At 42.9% G+C, this 19564-nt stretch overlaps 1 protein-coding gene across 1 annotated transcript in view; it reads left to right on the top strand.

Moving 5' to 3' along the window:
- Positions 1 to 2621: 2621 nt before the first annotated feature.
- Positions 2622 to 19564, top strand: part of LOC131482780 (storkhead-box protein 1-like) — an 88337-nt gene continuing 71394 nt past the window's right edge. The window contains 3 exon segments of the mRNA XM_058678182.1: positions 2622 to 2809; positions 13760 to 14022; positions 18376 to 18474. Of these exon segments, the coding sequence (XP_058534165.1) occupies positions 13850 to 14022; positions 18376 to 18474 (272 nt within the window). The 5' untranslated portion in view covers positions 2622 to 2809; positions 13760 to 13849.

Raw genomic sequence — 19564 nt, 5'->3', positions numbered from 1 at the left:
TTTACAAAAAGAAGGAGATACAGAGAAAAATATTCTGTATACTTGTGTGGCCAGAACAGCTGGAGCTGAGCTGACCCAAAGCCAGGAACCAGGAACTTCTTTCAGGTCTCCTGCATGGGTACTGGGTCCCGAGGCTTTGGACCATCCTCTAATGCTTTTCCAGGCCACAAGCAGGGAGTTGAATGGGAAGTAGAGCAGCTGGGACACAAAACAGCACCCATATGGAGTCCTGGCACTTGCAAGGTGAGGATTTATCCATCATGCCAGGCCCTCCACTAAATACTCTTTTTTTTATTATTTATTTATTTTTTATTTATTATTTTTAATTCATTAATTAGATTGTATTATGTGACACAGTTTCACAGGTACTGGGATTCTTGATAAAATCACAAAGCATGGTAGTTCTGAGGGTATAAGGGAGATGAGAGGCCTGGAGTGTCTAGGCCAGTGCTTGTACAGCTGTTCTATTTCAAAAGGAAACCCTCAAGGGGCTTGTGCTGGGGCAAAGCAAGTTAAGCCTCTGCCTGAGGTGCCGGGCATCCCATGTGCCTGATCACTGCAATTCTGATCCTACTGTCTGCGAATGGCTTGGGAAAGCACAGAAGATGGCCCAAGGCCTTGGGACCCTGCACCCATGTGGGAGACCCAGATGAAGCTCTTGGCTCCTACCTCCTGGGATCAGCCCAGCTCCAGCCATTGCAGCCATTTGGGTAGTGAAACAGTAGAAGATTCCTATCCTTCTCTCTCTCTCTTTCATTCTTTATCACACTGTCTTGTAACTCTTACTTTTTAAAGATTGGTATTAGTATTATTATTAGTGCTAAGTCGGATATACAGAGAAGAGACAGAGCAGAAGATCTTCCATCCAATGATTCACTCCCCAAGTGACCACAACGGCTAGAGCTGTGCCAATCTGAAGCCAGAACCCCAGGGCCTCTTCCAGGGCTGCCGGGATTAGAACTGGCACCCGTATGGGATCCTAATGTGTTCAAGGTGAGGACTTTAGCTGCTAGGCCCCCACACTGGGCCCATAACTCTTACTTTCAAATAAAAAAAGATCTTAAAGGAAACCTGCAAATATTTGTTGCAAAAATTTCAGAATATTAGAGCAGAAACAAAATAAATTCTGAAAGTTACTGCTAATTATCATTTTATTTTAATGGGATAAAATTGTCTTGGTTGCATCTAGGCTAATTCTAAAATTTAAAAAAATTTAGTTACCATTCAGCTCAGGGGACCTTCAGTGGTCTTGCTATTTTCAGAAACTCTTTGATACCATTGGGTAACTTATAGTACAAATATTATTTAGGGAGTGTGTCAACAATTTTTCTTTTGTAGTTTTTTGATACCTTTTTTGATTAAAGATGTAATTTTCAGATTGCATAGATTTAATGTTATGTATTGTTATGTGCTAATTCCGTAATGTGTCAACTGCAGTTTTAATTACAAAATTGATATTCACCCTGATGTCCTGGAATGTGTGCATATGTTTGTTGTAGATTCTGTCTGCAAGCGTTTACACTGATTTCCAACATTCATTTCAGGGGTCTGGGCTGCAGGGGACAGAGCAGCTGCCAGTGAGTGACTCCAGGAGAAAGGCAGCACCCCCACGTACTCTGCCACAGGTGTGTGTCCCTGAAGTTCATCTCTGGTTACTTATGCACGCTTACAGACTCCAGGTGCTCCCTCTGGCGGTGTTGTCAAGCAACAGAGGAAGCACAGTGTCTGCACTGTGGACCCTGCGGAGGCCAGCATGTGGCACTGAGCCTGTTCGTTGCTCAGTGAGTGGTTTCAGATGATAACTCTTCAGGCAGATGAAGGGTCATCTCAGAGAGAGCCATGGACGGCTTGGGTTGGGAGCTGGGGATGCCACCTGGCACTGAGACCTTGCACCTGCCTTGCTGGGCAGAGGGATGCTCATAGATGGTGAAGGTATAACTTGCTTGTTCAAAATGCATCTAGCAAGCTGGTTGACTGGGTTCCTGGTGATGTGTCCACAGATGCTGGGTGGACAATGTCTCAAGGCCGACAGAGTAGGAGGTGCTGTTTGGCAGGTCGGGGCAGGGTCCTGGGCAAGGACAGCAGGTGCATTTTAAAAGTAGCAGGTTGAAGCTAATCTCCTGAGGAACAGGTAACCAAATGGCCACTCCATTTAAAGAATGAAAATGTTTTTATGATTCATCAGTTCCCTACTTAGTTATGCAGCCACGGCACAAAAACACAAAAGGAAATGGAGGAAGGTAGACGTGACTGCAGCAACCATCCTGAGAACTGGAGGAGAAAGCGAAGCCGTGACATCGCCAGCAGGGATGCCCTGTGTCTAGGCTGGGACCCAGGCCTTTGCAGGGCTGCTTGTGGTGGTGCTGCTGCTTCAGGCCCTTGGTCTCCATGAAGCTGGAACCCAGAGCAGTGAGGTGTGGGTGCTGCTGCTGAATAGTGGCACCTCAGTCACTCAGATGGGGGTCTTTGTAGAAAAGGCAGAGCTGGGGCCTGTGCCTCTGCAGATGGTGCCCTTGGTGGCTGCTGAGGGCATTTCCCAGGGGCTGGGGAACGCTGGCTCTGGGGCCAGGGAAAAAAAGAACACCTGACCTTTGGAACCAACTGTCAGGACTGGACACAACTGCCGCTGCCAGGGTGGGGGCCGTTGTTGGGGTGCCCGGGCCCGTGACAGGTGCTGCTCCTGCTTCTGACCGCAGGTGCAGTGTTGACCTTTGGCTTCCTGCTGGCAGCCCAACTCGACCTGGCCCAGGAGGGAGGCAGTGCTGAGGACTCCCAGGCTAGTGAACGCTACAGAACAGAGTCTGCACAGGTGGGCTTGGGCCTATGAAACAGAAACGGCTCTCCCCGTCCTTGTTGCACACGCCCATATCCTGTGACCCCTGCCATCAGCTGGGGCACCCTCCTGCCTGGGCCCTCCCACATGAGCATGCCAGTCATGGCTGTCCTTCCAGGGTAGGCCTGACTGCTGCAGGGCTCTGCTGGGAGTCTTGGATCTGGCCTGGTTTGGTGTGGAGTGTGGGCACCCCGTTGTGGGGTGTCATCCCTGCAGGCACCTCCTGTGCCAGCCTTCCCTGCTTTTCTTAGTGCTGTTACACCGTGCTTACTTCTGAAGGAAGTAGGAGACAACCTGAGTAGGATTCTGATGTTTGCTTTAATAGCCTAAAGACATTAAATCTTTAATTAGAAAGCGAGGTAAAAAACAAATTGTTTTCTTTGACTTTCTAGAGCTGAGCAGTAATCTTTGTCTCTATTGAACACTATTGATATTCACACACCCAGCTTCACAGGTCTAGAAATGTCTGGGTGTTTCTGGTCACTTATAATGACAAGACCATGAAACTGATTCAAGATGCAATAGCTTTTGAAGTGCACTTCAGTTGTATGTACATTTACATGTTACATACACACACATAATTATGCCTGACACATTACCATTATATACAAGATTTCAGAAGGTGTTTGGAGAATGTGTATTGTGGCAAAATATGCATGGATTCTAAAAACACTTTTACCCAAATATTTTGTTTTCCTGAGCTTTTGGCTTTGTGTGTTATGTGTAGTGGCACGAGATGCATGTACATCTGTACTACGTGTTGTCTGAGGGTAGGGTAGAAAAAGGAGATGATGACAGGAGTGAGACAAGAAGGAGGGATGGAGGCAGCAGGTTGGGCACAGACAGATCCCGAGAAACAGTGCCATGGAAGGTGTCTGAGTGGTAGCCGTGCTGCACAGAGCAGAGCAGAGTGTCACAGCAGACGCGACTGTCTTCCGGGGGGCCTCAGCTCTGCTGGCCTTGGCTGACTCCCCCCTGAGGCTCTTGCGGTCCCAGTGCACCTTTCAGGATGCAACAGAAGGCAGGGTCTGTGAGTTATCAGCTGGGTTGCAGAGGGCCCTTTGTACCTGTGAGAGGGCCTGCAGAGTGAAGGACTGAGTCAGGGAGGGACTCTGTCTGTGCATACCTGGTCTGGTCAGGAGCTCATGCCCGAGTCCTTCACTTCCTGGCTTGAGTTGTGATGCTGCCTGCATTAATCACAGTGCATGTTTACTCCCAAAGGGCAAAGCAGGTGACAAGAAGGGAATTATTTAGAATAAAAAATACGTGCTGACATTTTGAAGATGTTACCTTTTTAAGAGAAAAAAATCAAAAATTTCAGGAAATAGGTCTAAACAGGCAGGTTTACATAGTTGCTTTTAAACATCCATATTAGTCAGTCAAGGCTTTTCTATACCATCAAAAATGTGCAGAATGACGTTGCCTCTTTCTGAACTTTTCTTTTAATTATTAGAGTGTTTTTCACAATATAAATTCTATTGATTTGTAGCACTTTCAAAATAAAATGTCCCTTGATTTTCCAGATGGTAGCTCTCATACTGCAAGTGACTTTCTGTACAGGCCCTTCTCATCTTTCCTTTTGGGCCAGAGTGTAGTGACAGAAGCCTGGGCTCTATATGAAGGCCTGGACAAGGTGATGGTTTGACCCTTGCTGTCCCTCCAGGGAAGTGGCCTACAGGACTGTTCTATTGATGCACAAAGATTGTGTTGCCTTTGAATATTTTTTTCATGTTTTATGAAATAGTGCTAGACGAAGGCAGCAACATCGGTTGGCACGGGATTTTATGAAGCAAGACTGGATGAAGCTGATGGTGGTAAGACAAGGAAATCTGAGGTAGACCTCTGGCTCTGATCACAGGGCCTGTCTAGACATGTTTCTCCATATTATAGAGCCTGGGTCCTGGTCGTTTGCTTGCTCCTGGTCCCAGCCTCCTTACCCAGGGGGTGTATCTAGGAGGCAGCAGCAAATTGCTCAAGCAGTTGAGTTCTTTTCCTGTGGGAGTTATGGTCACCATGAGGATTGAGTGATGCCCATTTCTCCTTGCCCCAGCCCATGGACTCTTGCTGTGAATGTGCCTGTCCTAGGTATTTTGCTTCAGTGGACTCACACGATAATCACCCTTTGTGCCTGGCCTTTTCCACTTAGTATAATGCTTTCCGGGTTCAACTATGTGGGAGGGCAGGTATCAGAACTGCATTCCTTTTGATAACTGAACAATGCCCCTTTTATAGATGTTCCCATTATTAACCCACTTACCTGTCAAAGGGCACTTGGGTTGTTGAGATTTTTTTGTCAATTGTGATTGTTTAATTTTGGGAGGAATCACCAGCAAAGGACAAGCACTCCAGTTGGTCTGCATCTTTTCCAACGTGTCCTCGTTTTGGTCACTTTGTGTTACTGACTCTCCTGTGGGTTTGGATTGTAGCTCTCTAACCAACAGTAATATTGAGCTTATCGTCATATGATTACTGACTAGTTGTGTATCTTCTTTGAAGAAATGTCTATTCTAGTCATTTGCCCGCCTAAAAAACTGGATTATTTCCCATTGTTGAGTTGCAGGAGTTTTTAATATATTCTTTATCAAGTGGAAGATTTTTCAGATATTTTCTTCTGTTTTGTACATTATGACAATTCAGGCAGTTTTGAGAGAAGGGAAAGGGGAGTCCCCATACTTTGTTTAGTTTTCAGTACTGCTTTGGCTCTTCGGGATTCGCTGAGTCTTTACATAAATTGGGGACTTAGTTTTGCCATTTGAGCAAAAAAAAAAAAAATTGCCCTTGGGATTTTGATAGGCACTTCACTTAATTTGTAAACTTTATGTGGCTTGTTATCTTAGCAATATTAAATCTGCCAATCCAAGAGTAAGAGATATCTTTGTTTTTTTTTTTAAGATTTTATTTTTTTATTACAAAATCAGATATACAGAGAGGAGGAGAGACAGAGAGGAAGATCTTCCATCCGATGATTCACTCCCCAAGTGACCGCAACGGCCGATGCTGTGCCAATCCGATGCCGGGAACCTTGAACCTCTTCCGGGTCTCCCATGCGGGTGCAGGGTCCCAAAGCTTTGGGCCGTCCTCAACTGCTTTCCCAGGCCACAAGCAGGGAGCTGGATGGGAAGTGGAGCTGCCGGGATTGGAACCGGTGCCCATATGGGATCCCGGGGCATTCAAGGCGAGGACTTTAGCCACAAGGCCACGCTGCCGGGCCCAGAGATATCTTTGTTTTTATCTTTGATTTTTTTCAGTAAGATTTTGTAGTTTTCCGTACACAAGCCTTTCTCCTCCATCAGGTTTGCTAATTGTGTTATTATTATTATTTTTTAAAGACTTATTTTTATTTTTATTGCAAAGTCAGATATACTGAGAGGAGGAGAGACAGAGAGGAAGATCCTCTGTTGGGTAATTCACTCCCTGAAGTGACCGCAATGGCTGTTGCTGAGCCAATCTGAAGCCAGGAGCCAGGAACTTCCTCCAGGTCTCCTACGCAGGTGCAAGGTCCCAAAGCTTTGGGCCGTCCTCAACTGCTTTCCCAGGCCACAAGCAGAGAGCTGGATGGGAAGTGGAGCTGCCGGGATTAGAAGCGGCATCCATATGGGATCCTGGCACATTCAAGGTGAGGACTTTAGCTGCTAAGCCACTATGCCAGGCCCTAATTGTGTTATTATTTTTGATGCTGCTGAGAATAGAATTATTTTATTAATATGTGCAGTTATTCACTGCTAGCACATAGAAGCACAGTGTGTTTAAAATTTTCTTTGTTAATTTTTTATTTTGAATTTTTGAATTTTATGTTACAATTTTATAGAGACACAGTACAGTTAAAGTGTATCTGACTGTTTGGATATTAAATGCAGGAAGGAATTCCAGGTTGGGTCCGTGGTGCAGTGAGTTAAGCTGCCACTCAGGCGGCTTGCATCCCATATTCTGATGCTTTTCTTTGCTCATGTGCCTGGAGACAGCAGCAGCACATGATGGTGACCCAAGTATTTTGGGTCCCGCACACCTACATAGGAGACTGGAGTGGTGTCCCTGGCTCCTGGCTTCAGCATGGTCCAGCCGTGACTATTGTGTTTGAGGAGTGAGCCAAAAGATGGAAAAATCTCTCTCACTTTCCTATTCAAATGAATAGATAAAATTAGCAAGAGTCCTACAACTTCAGTGGGGTCACTTTTGCATGCCTGTAAGAGTAGATTCTTTAGATGTTTCTATATAGTAAAGCATGTCATCTGTAAACACAGATGGTTTCATTTTCTCCTCTCTAACCTGGATATTTTTAAAAAATTTCTTTTTCATTCCTAATTATTGTGACTTTGCAGACCCTGTTGGATGGAAGTTCCTGACTGGAGGGCGAAGCTGTTCCACACCACTGGTATGGTGTTAGCTACTGGGTTTTCACTCACAGCCCTTCTCATGCTGAGCATGTCCGTTCACTCCATGTCTGTTTTTCTGAGTGCCCCGCATCATTCACTTGGTGGAGATTCGTGGGTAGACACATGGGCGGGGAAGAAATTGAGGATCAGGTATTTTTTTCCTCTCAGCTCTCAGCTGTCATTCCTAGAATAATACTTGTGGCAACCTGGAAGTAGATTTTTCACCTAGTAGTTAAAGGCATTTTGTAACATGTTTTGGCTTTTCCTGTCTTCTGAAGCTTTTAGGTCTTCTGTGATTTCATGGTGGTCTTTATTTTGTTTGTTTTTCATTAGTGGTGACATTCAGCACTGGAAAATATTTTTTCATGTAGCATCTTTAATTTTTTCCCTTTTTCTTTTACTAGTTACTAGTTACTCTGCAGTTAGTTTTCTAGTTTTTTTTTTTTTCTACTCCATCCCACCATGGTTTGCCTTTATGGCTCATTGTATGTAACCCAAAGTTCAAAAATTTAAAGCTTTCATCTTGTTAATTTTTTGATGTTAAAAATTTGAGTCTTGTTTCATGTGTGTAATATCTTCTCTCTTAGTATATTGGTAATAGTATCTCTTAAACTTTTATTTATTTGAAAGGCAAAGTGAAAGGAAGAGAAAGTTTCTATCTGCTGGTTCACTCCCTAGAGGCAATTGCCATGGATGAACCGGACAAAGCCAGAAGCCCAGCGCTCTATCTGGCTCCCGGAGAGGAGTGATAAGAACCTACACACTTGGGCCCTCATCAGTTGCCTTCCAGGCGCATTGGCAGGAAGCTGGATGGAAAGCGGAGTTGGGACTCAGTCCTAACCCTTTCAGTATGGGATGTGGCTATCCCAAGAAGAGACTTGCTGTATCACAATGCCTGTCACTGCTGAAAGTCTCTTTTCAAGTTGCATTAGGGATAGAATCAGGACTAAGCTGATAGGTCAAATGCTCATCCCTCTGTCATGATTTCTGACAAATATCTATGCCATACTTTAAATAAAAATGGAACATTCTCATCACTTCAGAAAATGCCTTCAATCTTCTCTCATAGGTAACTTCTGATTTGGCTCACTATAGATTAGTATTGAGTATGTTCTTCCTATAAATATAGTCATATGTTATGTTTCATTCAATATAATGCTTTTGAGATTCATCTATACCTTCACATTTATCACCAGTGGATTTTTTTTAATGAATGAATAGTCCCATTGTATGGATATACCACAATTTGTTTCTCCATGCACCTAGTGATGGACATACAGGTTGCTTCAAATTCTGGACTATTACAAAGCTACCATGAACTATTTTATACAAGCATTTGTATGGCCATTCATTTCCTTTACTTCTCAATAAAACGAGAATGAAATGGCAAGGCAATATGGTAGTGGTATATTTAAAATTTTAAGTCATCGATAAACTGCATTCCAAAGGGTTATTATGGTTTACATCCATGATGGGTGTGTAGGAGAAGACCATACCACATGCTTTCTGTAGCTTGTATGGTCATCCTTAGGTTTAGATGGTTTAGGAGTGTATTGTTATCTCATTGGGTTTTCATTTGCATTTCCTAATTGGTTAGTTTTTATTTTATTTTAAAGGCAGAAAGAGAGAGGCATTCTGGTTGTATTTTGCTGCCCAGAGCCAACAATAGCCAGGGCTGATGATCAGGCTCAAGTCGGAAAGCCGCAGCTCTGGGCCTATCACGCTGCTGGTTCAGGCCTACTCCTGGAGCCCTGTGGCTCCGGACCTGTCATGCAGCTGCCTCAGGCCCACTCCTGGAGCCCTGTGGCTCCGGACCTGTCATGCAGCTGCCTCAGGCCCACTCCTGGAGCCCTGTGGCTCCGGACCTGTCATGCAGCTGCCTCAGGCCCACTCCTGGAGCAATTCACTTCCTGCTGCTTCCCCCCTTCTGCTTAACCGAATGCTGGCTTAGAAGGATGCCGCTGACTCGAGCAGACATGTAAACCTCTGTGCCAAAGGCATGCTCTTACTTTGCATTTCTTGACAGCAATCATTCTTAGGCTCACTTCCTGCCTGTGTATCTTTATCATTATTTGGGTCTTTTGCAGTTTTTAAAATTTGGTTGTTTAATTTTTATTCTTGAGTTGCAAGAGCATATGTATGTTGCTGGCATGTATGGTCTGTCAGGTGTATGACTGATAAATACTTGTTTCTAGTTCAAGTCCTGCTTTTTCATGCTCCATTGTCTGGTAATTTCATGAACTCAAATGTGTTTTTTTCTTTTTTTTTTTTTTTTGGTAGTGTTGATCTAATAAAAAATCTTGGCAAACCCATTGTCACAAAGATGAATCTCTTATTTTCTTCTTGGAATTTTTTAAATTTTATGTTCTACATTTAAGCCTATAGTATCTTTAGTTTTATTTTTGCTTATATGATATGGATCAAAGTTTATTTGTTTTGCAAATAGATATCTGGTTGTTTACAACACCATTTATCAAAAAATGCAAAACTATCATCTTCTCCAGTGAATTATCTTTATATCTTTATCAGAAATCAGCTTTAGATATGTGTGAGAATTTATATCTGTACACTCCATTCTCTACCTTTGATCTTACACATATATATTTTTAAGATTTATTGTTTTTTTCTTATTGGAAAGGCAGATTACAGAGAGCAGGAGAGACAGAGAGAAATATCTTCCATCCATTGGTTCACTCCCGAAGTGGCCACAACGGCCAGGGCAGAGCCTATCCAAAGCCAGGAGCCAGGAGCTTCTTCTGGGTCTCCCACGTGGGTGTAGGTTCCAAGGCTCTGCTTTCCCAGGCCACAAGCAGGGAGCTAGATGGGAATTGGGGCTGCCAGAGTTAGAACCGGTGCCCATATGGGATCCTGGCACATTTAGGCGAGGACTTTAGCCACTAGGCTACCGCACCGGGCCCCACACTTATTTTTATACCAATACTACAACTGGCTTGATCGTTGTAGGAGTTTGCCAGTATTGTGTTTTAAACTTTGGCTATTCTAGGTATTTTATATGTTTAAAGGGTTGTTAGGGTCAGCCTTGTCAGTTTCTTCAAAAAGGGGGAAAATCCTGAAGAATCATGACTGATGAATGTAAGATGAATTCAAAGAAACCAGACTTCTTCGGATACTGAGTTTTCTAATCCAGGAACATAGTATGGCCTTCCATTCATTGAGGACTTACAGTAGTTCCCTCTTACCTGTGGTTTCGGTTATCTGTGATTAGTGGTGGTCCAAATATACAAAACGGAATGTTCCCGAAACAAGTAATTCATGAATTTTAAATTGCATGCCATTCTGAGTAACATGATGAAATCTCACACCATGTGTCTCCATCCTGCCAGGGCATGAGTCATTCTGTGCTCCAGCACGTTCTTGCTGTGTCCACTCCCCACAAGTGTCTTCTTAGTAGCCATCTTCGTTACCAGATGGGCCATTGTGAATCACGGTGCATGTGTTCAAGGGACACTCATTTTGTGCCACTGTGGCTCTGGAGCACAAGAATGGTGGTCTGACAACTTGGGTATGCACTAGAAAAGCCATAAAATGCTTGCTTTGGAGAAAAGGGTGAAATAACAATATTTAAAGAGGGGTCTGGTGCCATGGCTCAGTGGCTGATCCTTGCCTTTCACATGCCATGTTACGTGGACTTCTCCCACTTCTGTTGTTTAGGGAGTTTTGGCAGTTCGTGTGTTCCAATGAATGTGTACTGGTTTTCTAATTTATTTATTAGCATCAGACATAAGATTCCATGTTATTTCCTATCTGTAGACTCCAATTTCATTCCTAATGTTTGTTGTTTTTGTGTTTCCTCTCCTGCTTTCCATGATTAATCTGGATGGAGATGTAGTAATTTTATTGATATTTTTCCAAGAATGAAATATTTGTTTCATAGAGTTTATTTATTATTTGTCTTTCTATTTGATTTCAGCTTTTATGATTTCCCTCTGCCTTTTTTTCCTTTTTTTACTGGAAAGTCAGATATACAGAGAGGAGGAGAGACAGAGAGGAAGATCCTCTGTTGGGTGATTCACTCCCCAAGTGACCACAATGGCTGGTGCTGAGCTGATCCGAAGCCAGGAGCCAGTAGCTCTTCCAGGTCTCCCACATGGGTGCAGAGTCCCTGCAATTTGGGCTGTTCTCAACTGCTTTCCCAGGCCACAAGCAGGGAGCTGGATGGAAAGCAGGACCACTGGGATTAGAACTGGTGCCCAGATGGGATCCTGATGTGTGCAAGACGAGGACTTTAGCCACTAGGCTATTGCACTGGGCTTTCCCTTTGCCTTTCTAATTTAATTTCTTATATTAGAAGTTTAAATCAATAATTGCTTTTTTTGCAATTAAGTTTTTTCTTTACATTTCTTGATAAATGCTGCATAAACTGTGTCATAGATTTTGATATGTGATTTATTTATTCATAGAAGGGTATTTTATGATCTTCTAGATCTTTATTAAGTGAATTCTAGCTTAATTAAGAGAAATGGTGCATTTTTAGAGATTTATTTTACTTGGAAGAACTATATAGAGAGAGGTCTTCCTTTCATTGTTTCTCTCAATGGCTGCAACAGCCAGAGCTGGACCAATCTGAAGTCACAGCTGAGAGCTGCTTCCATTTCTGCTAGTAATTGCAGGGCCCAAGGACTAGCCCCCCTACTCCCTGCTGCTTTCCCATGCCATTATCAGGGAGCTGAATCGGAAGTGGAGCAGCTGGGACGTGAACCCATATGGTGCCCACATGGGATGCTGATGCCTCAGGCAGAGGATTATTGTGCTACACCACTGTGCCAACCCCGAGAAATGGTTTTCAAATGATTTAAGTTCCATTCAGGGTCCTGATGTTCACTTATGGCTGAAGGTACAATCTCCTTTAGGAACTTAGGAAGAGTGTGTGCTCCTGCGGTGCCCCTCAGTGGGCTTAGCTGAATGTGCCTCAGGTCACCTGGTCCTGGCTGACGTGTCTGGCTGAGTGTCCGCTCGCTGGCTGTGTCCCGCAGAAGACTGTGTGAAGTCTCCTTGTGGTGGATTTGTGTGGTTCCCCTCTAGTCCTGTCTTTGCCTCCAGTATTGTGACGTTCTGGTCGGTGATTTTTTATTTAGAATCACGTGCTTCATGACTCTCGGTCGACCGTTATCTCCGCTGTTACTTGTTTTAGAGTCTGATTTTGCTATAGCCTCTCCTGCTTTGTTTTATTGATCGCATGAACATTTCTTAGGCAGCATTTTATTTATTTTAAAATATGTTTATTTTTCTGTTTTGTTTATTTGAAGGGTAGAAGGATGAAGAGGTAAAGCGAGAGTGAGAGAGATGTTCTATCGCTTGTTCATTTTTTGCAAGCCTACAGTAGCGAGGATCAAGCTGGAAGTCAGGCCCTTGGTCCTGGCCTCCCTTTGGAGGGCAGGGATCCCAGTGCTTGAATCGTCTCTTCCTGCCTGCCTGGATGCACATTTCCAGAAAGCTAGCATTAGCAGTGGGGCTGGGGTTTACATTCAGGGCTGCAGGTACTGGGTGCGGGTGCCCCAAGCACTGGGTTAACCCCTGTGCACAATGCCCACTCCAGCTTCCTATTTTTAATGTGTTTTAATATCCATGTAAATTTGCTCTTGATTTCAAGAAGTGGATGTTTCCTTTTTCTTCTTTTAATTCGTTTTAGAAAGAACTGTCATTGCTTATAACTACTGAAATAGTTTAATTTACTTTCTTGTCCGTTTTGTCTTTTTCTTCCCTTTTTGCAATAGTTGAACCTTGAAAGTGAGTCTATTTTATTTATGCTCTTTCTTTATTACTCACACTTCCATTTTAACTGTTTCTTTGTTCCTGCCTTGGGACTTACAGTGGACATCTCTAATTTTTAAATATTTGTCTTCAGTAATATCCAATCTAGTGTCTATGACATCTTCAAAATGTAGATATTTTTGGTTAAAATTTTTTATGTTTTTAAGTAATTCTAAATAATACACAAATCTTCAGTATGTTTTGTGATTTTATTGTTATAATTTCTATAGCCTGAGTCTCTGTGCAGGTAGGTCCATGTTTCTGGCCTGATGGTTCTGACAGCTGAAGAAGCACATTTCACACTCTAGGATTGTGGTCAGAGGATGCTGTTTTTGTTTGTTTGTGGGTGTCTCTATCTTGCCTTAACTGTTGAGTGATGTGTGTATCTGTACACTTCTCAGTAGAGGAGTTGGACAGGTCTTTACCTTTGTTTTCTTTGCAGTTCTTTAAAGACACTGCTATCTTTTTTTCCCCCTGGTTTGCACCATTTCTCATAAGAAATCTCTTAAAATGACTCATACTTCCTTCTCCATGAGTGCTGTGTCTGTTGGATACGTTCAAGGTGCTGCCTTGGGCTTTGCTCTGGGCACTTGATGTGACGTGTCTCAGGTCATGAGAGGTGTGTGGGCCCAAGCTGCACTGTTGTTCCGGGTAGGCTCAGGCAGAGTTTCATCTTGTCACACTCTGCCTGAGCCCACCGACGTTGAAATGGCCTTGAGCCAGCCTTGTTGCTCAGCGGAATGAGTTGGCATCATGCTGTCTCTCTTGCTCGCTTCCCCAGGCTTCAGCTTCAGGAAACACCACGGAATAAATCAAGAACATTGCTGCAGAAAGTGCTTGGAATTTTGCCTGTGTAAAGGTGGTTAAATTCATGGAAGAGCAACCAAAAGAAAAGGTTCAACTTGTTGAGGCACCCAAACAGGGAGACGCTGCAGCTGGCCCAGAGCAGACCACACCGAAGAGCCAGAGTGATTTTGGGAAGAATCAAATGACCAAGAGATTGCAGCCGACTTTAAATTGGAGGGCCACTGTTGATGTCAAAGTGTATGTTGACTACTGCTGGGTTTTCTGACATTTTAGGCCCTGTGTAAGGGTCTGAGTTTTCATATATGTTCATTTCATAGTAGAAACATATAGAATCATGCTTAAATATGCTAGCTGGTACAAACTGAGTCCTGATGCTATTCTCTGTATTCTCAGCAAAGGATTTTTTTTTTTTAATTATTTCCTATCTGAAGGCAGAGGGAGAAAGAGAGAACGTGTGTGTGAGCCCATTCACCACTTCACGTTCCAAATACTGAGAACATTAGGGTTATGTGTGAAGCTGGGCTGGACTAAAGCTAGGAGCTAGAAGCCGGAAAATCATTCAGGGTCTCTCACATAAGTGGCAGTGACCCAGCTGCTTTTTTTTTTTTTTGAAACTTATTCGAAAGCGTTATGGCATGATCATGAGAGATAGAGATTTTCATCTTCTGCTCCATCTTTCTCCCTCTGCCCCCCGGCCCATGGCAGCAATGACTGGAGTCTGGGGTTAGGCCAGGCAAAGCCAAAAGCAAGGAGTTTCTTCCTGGTATTCCCATGTGGGCAGCAGAGGTCCAGTCACTTGGGCCATCTTCCACTGCTTTCTCCAGGCACATTAACAGGAAGCTGGACCAGAAGTGGAGCAGGCAGGACATAAACTGGTAACCATATGGGATGCTGGCACCACAGAAGGCAGCTTTACCAGCTATGACAGTGCTAATCCTGGGCCCATCATTTTGGACCATCACTGCTGCCTCCCAAGGGGTACATCAACAAAAGCTAGAATCAGAAGTGGAGCTTATACTTGAACTCAGGGGTTCCAGTATAGAATGTGGGTATACCACCAATCACTATGCAGAACTCCTCTCCCCAGAGCAACAGGATTGGACAGCACTAGGGTTCATGTTTGGAGCACTGTGAAGGGAAAGGGAAATTAGGATTCTGTTCGCTATATTTGGAGAGTCAGGATAAATAATATGCAAAAAAGATAATACAACATATGGAGAAACCTCATGGGAAATATCAATGTCTCATGGGGTATGGACTGGATTCAGTAAATGCTCTAAAGAGTCTTGAATGTCTAAACTTAGGTGGAGTGGAGCAGCATGGTGGCCTATCATGTTAATCCTGTCTGCAGTGCCGGGATCCCATATGGATGCTGGTTTACATTTGGCTGCTCTGCTTCTCATCCAAGTCCCTGAGACCCAGAACCTGCGTGGGAAACCCAGAAGAAGCTCCTGGCTCCTGGCTTTGGATCAGCCCAGCTCTGACCATTGTGGCCATTTGGGGAGTGAATCATCAGGTGGAAGATTTTCTCTCTCTCTCTCTTTCTCTCTCTCTCCCTCTCTCACACACACACATTCTCTATCTTTCTGTCTCTCTCTCTCTAATCCTTCCTTTCAAATACAAATAAATAGGTGTAGTAGGCCTGCGCTGAGCCCTGCGTGCGCAAAGGGGCAGGGCGCTCGTGAGTCTCAGAGGCGGGAAATTTTGATTCTTATTTTGACTGTCTATCCGTCCATGTATGAAGGAGAACCGGAAAAACTTGGGAACTTCGAACTAAGTAGTGACTTCATCTTGGAGACAGGAATGTCACAGGAAAAAATGGAAACAGACTCCGAGCTGCCAAATCCCACCAACACAAATAACACCATTCTGAAACGATCCACCAGTGCCCCAATGATGAATGGGATTGGTGATAGTTCACAAGCTTTCCAAGCTGATACTGTGAGGATTAGAAGAAACAGTTCAACATTTATAAATCGACCAAATCTGGAGGAGGGCGTGAATTTGGCAGCGAGGGAAGCAATGACTGAATGGGAAGTTCAAACAGCAATACAGATCAGTCAATCGTGGGAACGATGTTTGACCTTGAATGACAACGATGTAGAAAAACCATCTTCCCTAACATGCACTGATCTTATTTCGGTACTCCCAGAGGTTTCTCCCAGAAGTGGAATTGGGAAGGTGAAGTGGCACGTGAAGATCCACCAAAGAAGGTTTTCATAGCTACTGACGACAACGAACTTTCTTCTGATGTTACCAAGCTGACAGAAGACAATGTTTCGTGAGTGTTAACATGAAGTTTTAAGCATCCATTGGCTGTTTTCACTTGGTTTTTAAGTTTATTTTGTTGTATACATTGAGAAGTATGGTGGTGTAGTATTAGATATTTGTATTAGTTATAAAACTAATATTCCAAAATGAAACCATCAAATTCAGGTCTTCTTCTAATATACCTGACTTTGTTATTTGGTGGCTACACGTTTAGGTATGAGGATTCGACATTAGGGTATTAAAGATGTACATATGAAGTTACGCATGTTTGAGAAGTCACATTCTGCCCATCTTTTTTGTCCTAGACTGCTTTTCTTCTGGCACTGAGAGTATTATTGAAAAAGTATGCCTGAAAAAGTATATTTTAATAATAAAAATGAGAAGTACAGGGATAGATTTTTAGTTTTTACTAACATTGCTTTTCTTTTACTGCTCCTATGAAACTGCTCTTTTGATTAGTGCCAGTTGTTGGTATCACAGAGTTTGCATTCATGTGCAGATAAAGCAGAGTACACAGAAAGCTCTTTTGAATTCTTTGATCAGTCAGTAACATTTTCTGTTCCTATTGTATCTTCAGATACTCTTATTAGAAACAGTCATAGTGCTGAGCTTGTAATTCACCAGATAAAGTCAACACTGTCAGTCTCTCCTGTGTCGCTTTCAGACTGTTCTTCACTTATTCTGGTAGATAAACTTTCAACTGAGAGATTCACACATCACAGGATGTTCTCACCACTGGAAAATTTACACTGGGAAAAAAAATGAGAGTGAGAATTGAGTGATCTAAGTTTGTCTCCTTTTCCCCCTCAGTTTCCTAGAAAGCTGTTTATCTGCAGAACTTCCAAGTGTGATTTTGTCTGTCCATAACACCAAATTAGTAAATTTTCAATGAAGTTTTCCATATAAGAAATGTGCAGAAGATACAATCATACATCTTAAGCTATTAATGTTTAGAAAATATTGTACCTTGGCTTTTTCTTTCAAGAGGTTTCTGTTATTTTATGCAAATATATAAATAAATAAAATTTTAAGTTCTATTGAAATGTAACGGTTCACATAACCAAGAACTAGCTTGTCCATTTCATTATGTTTCCCTGTATGTCTGGAGTGTACCACCTCCTCTGGGAAAATTCATTTTATAGTACATAATGCGTTATTGTGAAATATAGTCACCTCACTCTGCTGTGAAACACTAGACCTTATTACTTCTATTTCACTCTTTTGGTACCCACTAAGAAGGGTAAGGAAATGGAAAAGCCTATTTCCCTGGTTTTTCTGTTGTTATCAGTTTGAACTATGTATGTGAATTGAAATATTGTGCTTTACCCCGTAAAATATACACACTTTATACAGTAATATAAAAAGCTCCTAAATAAAATTTAAAAATCACTGTAAAAAAAAAATACAAATAAATAAACAAATCTTTTTTTTAAAAAACTCCTTAATATAGAGTTACCTTTACATTGATGGCACTTTCCCTGCTGATATAACCTGAATACAGGGGCATTTTACAAAGTCCATGAACAATGGATTTAAAGATAATTTCGCTGTGCCAAAAAAAAATCAAAACCCATGCATAAGAGGAATCTTCAAGACATTCTTGAGATATGTGAAATATGAAAAATTGCAGGTGAATTTCAACATTTCTTAATGTGAAAATAAGCTTATCTTTGAATTCCCATTTCCTTAAATTCTTTGAAGCATCCCTTCCCAACTATAAAAATGCTGCAGTCTCAGAAGTATTAATCGGCCTGTGTTAGTAAACACTGATTTGGCATATATAGGCAATAAAATTGACCCCATCTGGGATCCTCTGTAGACTGCTGACAAAGCCAGGATCAGGGTCTGACCTCACACCAGACTGCAAAGCCCAGGGCACCCAGGACACCCAGATCACACTCTTACCTGTAGCATACAACACTTAAAGCTCTGTCAGTACCATGGTTCCTGCAGGGACACACAAGGATCCACACCTGCACAATATTCTGGAAGCAAGCCCAGAAACCTGGAGGGAAGGACTGTTTTGGAAAGTGGAGCCCCTCTCCTTCCTGTGACCTTTGTAATGCTGAGAGTGGGTCTGATGGTGGCAGTGTTGGGTTTTCAGGACACTGTCTGTCGGGTGCGTCTGTCAGGTGTGTCTGTCAGGAGCGGAGGCCAGAGGGACACTTCCAGGTGCAAGGGGGGCTGCAGCATCTCCTTCTGTTGTCAAGAAGCTCCCTGGGGTGCAGGAGTGTTTGGGTGCATTTCCACCTTCTCCTTCCTGTTCATTCACTTCATCAATATGAAACTAATGTGCTTTTTTTTTTTTTTAATTTTTAGTCCCAAACTCCCAGTCAAAGACACCCAAGAGGAAAAACATGGAGGAAGACTCAAAAAGCCCAGGGCTTCTCTCACACCTGGAAGAGCACAGCTGCCTCGGTGAGTTTGTCTTGACCAATGGCTTCTTAGGACAGGTGTGAGCACATGGACCAGTGGCTTCTTCCTGGGACTCTGGGGACCCCAGGTGAAGGCTGACTGCTCCTAGGCCTGGGAGCCAATGGGAGAGTGTTGGACTGTGCTTTTGTGGCGTGCCAGTGACCTGCAGTGTGGGATTTCGTAGTGTGAGCCAACTCAGTGAGAGAACCAAGTATCAGGCCTGCTGTGAACCCTGAGTGTGCCCATCCTTGCAATTATGTTGCCCCTCACACCTGTGACAATCTGCTCCTCAGTCACTTAACGATGCTTCTCATCCAAGCACAATAATGAGACAGAGGCCGCCTAGCCACCTCACACCTGATTTTCAGTTTGATGGCAGAAGTATAGTGGCTGGAGAAGGGTTAGCCACTTGCAGGAGAGTGACAGGGTAGGGGTGGGAGGAAATGGCATATATCCCATATTTTAGTAAACATTCAGCACTTGAGGGAAGAAAACTTTAAAGGCACTCAACTAACATTGTGCAAATTTTTACTCTTTTGGATCCCTATAATTAAAAGTTCAATATGCTTAATCATTTATTTTCTGCTTTCTGAACAGATTGTGTGGAATTAGAAGTAGTTCTCCTAGGTCAGGCAGAATCCTCCAGCAAAGTCACTGAGGGCTCAAGACCCAAGTTTGAGCTTTGAAATTATAAATTAGATGCCATTTATAGTTAGAGTTGTCCAGACTTACTTGTTTCATTCTGAGAGAACTGTGCTGGTTTCTGCTTTTAAAGGGATTGATTCATTTGATCTTTGTTGCCTAACTTACATAATCAGTATAGCTAGACACTTGTCCACTTTATTAATCTTTTGCATGGAAACAGCTTTTGTTTTACTCATTTTTCAAATTGTTTTTTTCTGTTTCCAATTTTATTGATTTCTTAATTTCCTTCCTTCAGTTTGACTTGCATTTATATTGCTCTTCTGTTATTTTAGTTTCCAGTTTCTTTATTTCTATTGATAGACCTTTTCTGAAGTCAGCATGTCCTGCTGTAATGTTTTGCTGTGTTGGCTGAGTACAAGCCCACATTTTGATGCATTGTGTTTCGATT

This window comes from Ochotona princeps, chromosome 20, assembly GCF_030435755.1.
Source record: "Ochotona princeps isolate mOchPri1 chromosome 20, mOchPri1.hap1, whole genome shotgun sequence".
Taxonomy (NCBI): domain Eukaryota; kingdom Metazoa; phylum Chordata; class Mammalia; order Lagomorpha; family Ochotonidae; genus Ochotona; species Ochotona princeps.
The sequence above is the reverse complement of the archived record's forward strand: the minus strand, read 5'-3'. Positions and strand labels throughout refer to the sequence as shown.